This window comes from Buceros rhinoceros, unplaced genomic scaffold, assembly GCF_000710305.1.
Source record: "Buceros rhinoceros silvestris isolate BGI_N320 unplaced genomic scaffold, ASM71030v1 scaffold10924, whole genome shotgun sequence".
Taxonomy (NCBI): Eukaryota; Metazoa; Chordata; class Aves; order Bucerotiformes; family Bucerotidae; genus Buceros; species Buceros rhinoceros.
Genome location: NW_010408813.1, coordinates 8,474 through 17,739, shown reverse-complemented (window position 1 = coordinate 17,739; position 9,266 = coordinate 8,474). Strand labels below are relative to the sequence as shown.

At 38.8% G+C, this 9,266-nt stretch overlaps 1 protein-coding gene across 1 annotated transcript in view; it reads right to left on the bottom strand.

The window, feature by feature from the left end:
• Positions 1-8,223, bottom strand: part of ABCB10 (ATP-binding cassette, sub-family B (MDR/TAP), member 10) — a gene marked incomplete at its 5' end in the record, with an annotated part of 19,079 nt that extends 10,856 nt beyond the window's left edge. The window contains 5 exons of the mRNA XM_010134995.1: positions 3,243-3,378; positions 4,139-4,285; positions 5,639-5,773; positions 7,479-7,681; positions 8,023-8,223. Coding sequence (XP_010133297.1) covers positions 3,243-3,378; positions 4,139-4,285; positions 5,639-5,773; positions 7,479-7,681; positions 8,023-8,223 — 822 coding nt within the window. The remainder of the gene's footprint in view (positions 1-3,242; positions 3,379-4,138; positions 4,286-5,638; positions 5,774-7,478; positions 7,682-8,022) is intronic.
• Positions 8,224-9,266: the final 1,043 nt, after the last annotated feature.

The window sequence follows — 9,266 nt, the reverse complement described above, 5'->3', positions numbered from 1 at the left end:
GGTGCACCGTGTTACAGAATTTGTTGGCTCTGTCCCATGGGACATGACAACATTGTGTGCTGAAAGGAAGGTGCTTCTGTAGATTTTTTTAGCTGGACGAATTTGAGCCTGACTGCACTTGAAACTTAAGCAGGTGTCCAGTGGGATTAGCACGGGAATACAATGAGCTTTATACCTGCCTTGTGTGGAAATAAGAACCAGACAACTCCCACTGGCTTTGTGTCCTGTATTTTCCCAAACGAAACAAACAAAATATCATTAATGCTGAAACCCCATGGATTTTTGTGCTTGGAGCATCTATGCAATCAAGCCCGAAGGTTTTTAACATGGGTAGAGGTTGCTTTTCCAGCAATATTACTAGAACCACTGTCTTTTGCTTCTTTCTTCATGTTCCTCTGCGGCTTCACAGTGTGTTCAGCTAAGGCCAGTTGTATGAAATTCAACAAGGCCAAGTGCCAGGTCCTGCCCTTCAGCCACAACAGCCCCCTGCCATGTTACAGGCTTGGAGAAGAGTGGCTGGAAAGCTGCACAGCAGGGAAGGAGCTGAGGGTGTGAGTAGACAGCGAACTGAACATGAGCCAGCAGTGTGCCCAGGTGGCCAAAAAAGCTAATGGCATCTTGGCTTGTATCAGACATAGTGTGGCCAGCAGGAGGAGGGTACTGATTGTCCCCCTGTACTCGGCAATGGTGAGGCCGCACCTTGAGTCCTGTGTCTAGTTTTGGGCCCCTCACTTCAAGAAGGATGTTGAGGTGCTGGAAGGGGTTCAGAGAAGGCCAAGGAAACTAGTGAAAGGTTTAGAGAATTTGTCTTACTAGGAGCAGCTGAGGGAACGGGGAATGTTTAGTCTGGAGAAGAGGAGGCTCATCTACATCTTATCGCTCTCTACAACTATCTGAAAGGAGGTTGTGGGGAGGTGGGGGTCGGTCTCTTCTCCCATTTTATAAGAACGAAAGGATGAGAGGGAATGGCCTCAAGTTGCGGCAGGGGAAATTTAGGTTAGATATTGGGAAAAATTTCTTTACAGAGAGAGTTGTGAAGCATTGGAACAAGCTACCCAGGGAGATGGTGGAGTCCCCATCCCTGGAGGTTTTTAAAAGCCATGTGTATGTGGTGCTGAGGGACATGGTTTGGGGACCCTGGCAGTGCAGGGTGAACGGTTGGACTTGATGATCTTAAAGGTCTCTTCCAACCAGATGATTCTGTGATTCTATGATTCTGTGATACTACTATAGGAGAGCCTGGCTGAGTCAGCCACGGCAGAGGGAGAGCATAAAAGCTAAGGCTTAACTGATGCTTGAGAAGGTACATGGAGAATGGACAACATACAGAAATACACCTTCCAAGTCAGTGTGCTTCAGACATGACTGAAGAAGGCAAAAGCTATGGACAAAGCCTGCATATAGTACTGGGTACCAGCTCTTAGCAGCTGTTTGAATCACCCTGGAGCTAGCTTGGCTGAAGTGCTTTCTAGCCAAATTAAATACAGAAACCAACCTAGAACCAAAAATGGAGTAAGATATAAAGTGTCTTATTTCTTCATTTTTTATGTGTCTGTCCAAATAGAGTAATGAATTTCAAAATCTCTGAATTTCAATAAAATAAAGATATAGAATAAACCAATTCCACCTTAAAATGCAGCCAGTGTTAAGAGTGATTTCAGGAGAGCAGAAAACCCAAGGTGCATTAAAATAGGTTTACTGGTTTATTCTTGCAGTTCAACAAGCTCAGCACAAGGTCATGAGTCTGTAAATGCAGATCGGGCATTTCATCATGCTGTTGCTGAGGACTATCTGAGAGCTTGCAACACAAGGCACTAGCCATGGTGAGAAGCTGCTTGAAAAAAAGAGCAAAAGCAGCTACATCCTAGAGCAGGACACAGGCAAAAAGGTGTGAGCCTCACAGAGTGCCTTGAAACTGAGACACTGCGGTTTGCAAATTCACAACCACTCATAAAAAAGCATTATCAAATATGGACCTCAAATACTAGTTAGAAAATGTATTTAATTTTCATAACCTGTGTTCAGAGTTTGGTAGAAAATACAGCAAACTGTTAGAACCAAAAGTGGCAAAGTCCCAAATTATGCAATGAACTTCACAATTCATTACATGAACTCCTATAGGTATTGATGATGACATATACCAAACAGACTTAGCACTTCAAAGATTCATATGTCTCATAGGCATCAAGGCAGGCAGGCCTCTCGTGGCAAGGCACCTTTACTTCAGATTCCCCATAAGAATGAGCTCTGTGCACAACTATATTCTTCATTAATCTTAAGTAGAATTTAAAAAGATGTTTTTATAGCAAATAAAAGTTAATGACATTTAATCAGCACCTCTAACCTTATTTTTCACTTACTTAACATTAATTTTTCTCATATTTTCAAAGTGACAGATATCTCTATCTGTTGATCAAACTTGGATGATGTAAACAGAGAAGAAAGGGATTTGGTAGTTGAAACAGCTGCCAATGGAATTTGGTATTCAAGGAAACAGGTTTTGTGAATTTTGTCCTCAGGCACATCTTTGTGCTTCCCACGATATCATGCTTAATCGTAGAACAGTACAGACAAGCTGCATTGCCCTGCCTGCCTATCAGAAGTAACAGAATCATTTTAAAGGAGGACCCTTCCAATCAGCTGTCAAACTTCACAGTACCTTATCTTCATTTTTGCCTGTATGCAGTAGTGAAGACTGCGCTGTCGAAAAGATGAACAGTTTGTTTCTGGGTGAGAAGATTACAGAGTCTGAACTTCAAGGGAAAACCAGAAGTTTAGCACCAGAGTGTAGTGTTCTGCTGCACTTTGTTTACTCTTTCAGCTCAAGACACTCTATCTGAATTACAGATAAATTCTACATGCCTTTCTGAATAGAGTGTGTTTAATACAACCCCACATCTTTTGTAAAAAGTATAGTACCAGCATTATTTCTTTACACAATATACCAAGTATCTTCATTTAGACCCAAAGAAAATTATATGTATCTGTCACATACATACATTGAACATACAAACCCTCTGTATTCCTTTATGAGAATGGAATGTTATAAATGCGAGAATTTATGTTATAAATTATTATCTGCATTTTCATTAACTCTTCAGGAAAAAAGTATGTATGATTTCTTGGAAAGATACTTTGGAAGAGACTTTTTAAGAAAGCCAGACCTTTTAAGAGCTTCCCTACCACCCCTGTACTGACTGTAATGCTTTGAGGGGAAGAAAATCTAATTTCTCATTCCATACCTCCAATGCTTATTCCAACCCAGAAAGCATACATTAGGAAAGATGAGAGTTCACCAACTGTCATGTAGGCACTGCCCATTAGTAATCCTCCTTTGTATAAGACCGAAAGGACAATTAAGTTTCCAGAAAGACCAGTCTAAGGAAAAAAAAAGATTTTGTAACGTACATCTTAAATTTCCTCCTTTAAAATGTTGCTTCAGAATTTTCCTTCTAATAAATGAATTCCCACACTATAGGTATCTAGATTTTTAAAGGACTGAATTAAATTTGCACAAAATCAATTCTAAAGCAAACCAAGTCAACAGCCAGACCAACATCCAGTGGCAGTGAACTGTGCTATCCAACAAGCATACAAAAAGTAAGCAACTCGAGTTTTTTCCCCGAGATGGAAAGGAACACCAAACATTATTCTCAACCATCGTTAAAGGAGAAGAATTGATAGTCTGGAGAAATATAGCAGTTTTAGAATATTATTAAGCAAACTCACTGTAAGCTGTTATGGAAAAATGTAATCCCACCCTCCCTCTCCCACTTGCACACCCTCAGCTTCCTTTGCACTGATGCTCATCTCATCAGTGTGCCAAACCTGTAAAAGCCTAAGGGTGGAGGAAAGTTTTCACTGGTTTAGTTCCCCGAATAGGAGATTCGTATAAAAAGTACCAAAATATGGGGTGTGGGGCAGAAAGAGAGGCTTAAACTGGCTTTATCATACCACTGTATCTTGAGGTGAAGTTTCACAGCAATTTAGACTGATTTAAGTCCAGTTTCCCACAGTTTTATTTAGGTTTAATTTACATTCAGTTCATTTATTTGCAGATTTAAAAGTAACTTCCTGAATTTTAAAATAAGACACTTGGCATAACATGGTTGGTTTACTTCACTCAAAATATACTTACTGCTCCAAAGAAGCCTGCCCGAGCTCGTGCCTCTTTTTTAGCCAGCTGTAGCACATAATCAACTTTATTTGTATACTTCTCCATTTCAGCCACTTCTTGCCCAAAAGCTCGAACTGTTCTTATGTTTCCAATACGCTCTTCAGCTAACTAGGTTAAAGCAAAGAACAAAACAAATACATACAATTTGGAATGTCCATATTACAGAAAATTTGAAAGTTAAACCGGTATCACTTCACTAATCTCCAAATACATTCCTTTGGATACCACTGGCAAATTTCTCGTGCCCTCCTATGCCCAACCAGCCACCACACCCCCCTTTCTTTTTTATTCTGTTAAATTAAAAGTAAGCTGCATGCTCAGGCAGCTTAAAAAGAACTTCAAGATTACCTTGCCCTAAGTGCTAGCAGAGATAGAAAAATATAGAAGTAGGGTTAAAAAAACCTGTTAATTTGATGTGAACAACACACAAAAGAAAATCACTATTCGCAACAACTTGCAATAACAACATGGGGAGAAAAATAAAGAATATTCTGTTCTACATTAAACCATGCTGTGCTTACTTCCTGAAAATTTAAATGAAACATTAAAATTAGTTATTCACACCAGGTGTGAAGTCCTACACCTGGTTTACAGAGGCATGAGCTTCCCTTCAACACAGGATGAGGAAGATAGAAGACAGCTAATCGTCCTTCTACGCAGTCAATTTGCAGAAGTCTCACAAACAACATCCCAAGCTTTAAACAGCTGACAACTGTGGCTATTTCAACTAGATCTTTCCTAATTATACTTCTATGCTTTTTAATGATGTTTTCCCACACTCAGCCCATGAAGAAAATGTCACCATCGCTACTAATCTCTGATAGCACCTTGCAATATTTCAGTGCAGTCAGCAAACACAATGAAGGCCGCTCTAAAACAGCCTGTTTAGAAACAATACCTTCCTCTACTTTCCTCCCAAATATCTGGGTATGTGCCAAGATGCCCGGAAAAATTTAAGAAATGAAAAGCCTCATAAATGTTAAAGAGTTGACAAGGATTCATTCCAGAAAAGGACTTGCTAGCAAAGTTTTCTTGAAAGGAGGATCCATCTAGGGTGCTTCTGATGGCTTCAAACTCATAACCACAGTAAAAAAAAGAGAAGTGTTTTCAACCCCAAGGTACAAAATTACACAGGACTTCATAGGCTGATTTTTTTATGCTGTCACAAAGCTAAAGTCTAACTTCCTTATCCTTTCTTACATTTACAAATTCTTAAGGCCTGGTACCTCCTCATTGTATTGTTATAGACAACAAAAGCATGGTTGTTTTTGAGATCTATGAATAGGTGTTACTGACATCGACCTTTGGTACCATTCAGGTGCAAAACTACAGACAGGCTCAACGTGGCTTAGGGCAATGAACAGTATAATTATTTTCAGAGGATCTGTAACTTCAGAGATACTAACCTCACTACACTAGAGAACTTTCAAGTTAACTAGAAAGCCTCTGTTAAAAGATTACCTGTGTTGCTTCTGCAAGAGAATCTTGGGTCATTTTAGTAAGTTTTCGTAAGTATCTTCCATAAATCACAGCCAGGACAGCCAAGGGTGGCACAATGCTCAGAACAAATGCAGCAAGGCTAGGAGACACAAAAAACTAGAAGAAAAATGCATGTCAAGGGTTAGTGCTCAGATTAAAAATAACCACTGAAGTACTGAAGTGCGCCTTCCTTCACTAAAGTTTTTGAAAACTAGTAGGATTTAATTTAGTGCTGCCATGCTTTCATTTATCGTGTTTTATTTCTTCCAGGTAAAATATCCACTCCTCCACAGCACCATGGTTAGAACAAAGGATTACAAGCAAAGCAGTCTGGATTTCATTTCTAGCTTTCTCACTGGTTCACTGTGTGGTCTTAGCCAAGTAACTTAACCTGCCAGTAAACAGGCCTACCAGGAAATCTCTTGGGGATGCTGAAAGACATAAGCTATTATATAGTTTCTAAAGCGCTTTTGCAACTCTTAATTAGATGATGCAATACAAAAAGTTTAAGTGGAGAAAAACTGTACCCTACTTCTGAGTAACCAAGGAACAAGATGGAGTCACTAGTGCTCCCTAGCACCCATGAATGCTCATAACCTGGAATAATGGATTTATTTAATGCTGCAAAATCTTATCGCTCATAACAATCATCATCAAAGCTCCTAAATAGTTTCGTCTCATAAGATTTACTGAAATTAGATCTAATGTGTTTTCTTTTCATCTTGCTTTCTGTACTGAAAACACTCTCTGGAAAAATTCCATTTAATTGATGGGCTCCATCATTACTTCATAATAATCTCTTCTTTCTGAGCAAGCCTTTCTCGTCCACCTTTTAAAACTCTATCATGGCAACATTTTTGAGTAGAATACCTTATACAAAGTTATTCCATTTAATCTACGGTAAGATAAAATCTTAGACTCTATTTGCTTAGATAAATACAGAAAGACATAATTATTATCAGTGACAAAATATTAAAGCGTCGTGGTAGAACCTCTTAACAGTTTCTAATAACATCAATATTGGAAGCTTATTTTTATGAGACTTTCTGCTATCTGTTTTTAACTCCAGGTAGACAGCAGAAATTACCACACTTTCATTTAAGATAATTGCCTCCAACATACCTTGTTTCAGATAGGAATAACAAAATTAATGCCACAAAAACCATTAAGAGAAGTCAGATTCTTATGTAAACCAACAGATCACCTTGGCAGTGCAGGGTGAATGGTTGGACTTGATGATCTTAAAGGTTGCTTCCAACCAGATCATTCTATGAATTCTAACAGATGCACTGCACTGAACACGTCTTTACCACACTTTCTACCTAAATATATTCTTCATTCACAGATTAAAACAGAAAGACTAACGCTTGTAAAAATCCTCAGAAGTAATTTGATATTCAGTGCTGTCTTTGCTCACCTAGGCCTTAGCCAGAATCGAATGCCTTCAATGACTTTTATTTACATCAGTCCCTTCACACCTTATTTAACCTACAACCATGGGAGCGTTATCACTGATTTTAATACCTTCAGTAGGTATACAGTTATTTGCCTACTATATTTTGCTTGATAAATTTGGGCAGCAACAGTAGTTCATTTCAAACCTTCATTCTCCATATTTTGGCTTGTGAGTAAACATCAAGTGGCTACAGGCACATCACCTATTGCAACGCAGTACATGAAAGTTACTGTAGATAACCAGTGAAACACACTTGTATCCTAGAACACACAACGGTTTCTGGACTGAATCATTCACACATGACCTAACAGAACTGAAACAAACTGAAACCACAATAAGTGACAAGCAGGGAAGAGACCACCATACCATCATTCCAACCCCCACAGATGCTTGTGCTCCTGCCCTGAGCCCATCTGAAAGGTTTTCAGTCACTGAACGGCCCAAGAGGGCTGTATCTGAAGATAAGCGGTTTATCAGCTCTCCTGTTCTGGTCTTGTCAAAGAAAGCGGTTTCTTGCTTCAGAATAGAGGAGAACATGCTTGTTCTCAAGCGTTTCACAATTCTTTGTCCTGTCAAAAACTGAAGTCAGTCAAGCATGGCATACAAGACTTTACATAGACACTGAAAATATATAAATCACAGAATCACACAGCTCCGAACAAGTCATATTACAGAGTTTTAATATACAAGAAGAGGGTAAGCTTTAAGATGTCATGTAACAGTAAATTAAAATGAACAATTATTCCAGCATACCTACCTTTGCACTATTAGTTTACCTTTGATCTGGTTAAAAAAAGCTACCAGTTCCAAGAGGATCTCTCACAGCGCCAAAAATTTATTTCAGATCATTAGATATCCTGACTGTGAAGAAAGATGACTCACAGTACCATTTTTTTGCTTCTGTTTTTACCTGCAGTCTGCATGAGGTAGACACGAGTAGCATTAGCAGCAGCACCACATAAAAAGATTCCACTCAACAAGGCACACAGGCTTGTCAGGCTGTCAGTGAAGTCTTCACTGGGATTTGTATAAATAACATCAATAACTTTCCCAAGAAAGAAAGGGGCTGACATGGTAATGACACTGGAAACTGTCAGAAAGCCAACAGCAGCTGCAAATCAACAAGGAAAAGGAAAGAAAAATTATTCTGAATTTGCAAGAACATTAATGGTACACATGAAATAATTTTTCACTTGGAGTTTCTATTAAGCTTGTGAGTGCCAGTATTAAACAATCAGCATCTTTTTAGACCCAGTTCTGAACGGAGTATTTTAAGTCACTCTATACTTTAACTTAAGTAAGGCATATTTTAAGATCCTGAAACCCTCTGTATACAATTACAGTCCTAGAACTGCTTGTCTAACATTCCACACCACCATCCAACGAGATGTCATCCTTCGAGAGCATTAACAGTGACCAAACTTTCCATATCTCACATACAATCCTTCAGCTCCTGTTTGGTTGGGGTTTTATTTGTCATGCTTGTTACTGTATTAAAGCTTCCAATTGGTCTGTTTGAGATAGCAATGGCCTGAAGATCTGATCTGAGATCCATCTAAAAAAAACCACGTAATTTTACTGGGGAAAAAAAACAACAAAAAAGCATTTGATGTACTCTCGACTGCCAAAACTTATATACATTTGTTTTGTTTTACTCTCTACTGTTGGTTTAAAAGAAAAATAGTGTAGGTTTGAATTAGAAGTGCATCTGCTGGTGAACAGAGCTCTTGAATTCCAGTTGCAAGATCACCCGTGGAACAACCCGTGTAACTCAGTTTGATGCTGTATCACAGAGAGTATGAAAATTGCATTGGACTGAGACTTAGCCTTTTGAAATTTAATCTGCAAAGAAATTTCTTGAGCCAAGAACACAGCTTTACTCTGAAAAGGCAAGCCAAGCTTGGAAATTGAGAGCTAGAAAAAAAAATCTTAATAGAAAAGTGAACAAACTTGACATGAAAATCACTGAACCACAGCAAACAACATAATTTATACAGCATCATTTTCCAAACAGCCAACTCCACGCTTAGAGAAACCATTCCTAGGACTGCTATAAAACTACTAGCAGATAATGCCTTTAAAAGTAAAAAGGTACTGGACTGAAAAGTCCTGAAGTTTCAGTTCCATTCTACTGAGATTCTTGTGTCACTTCTC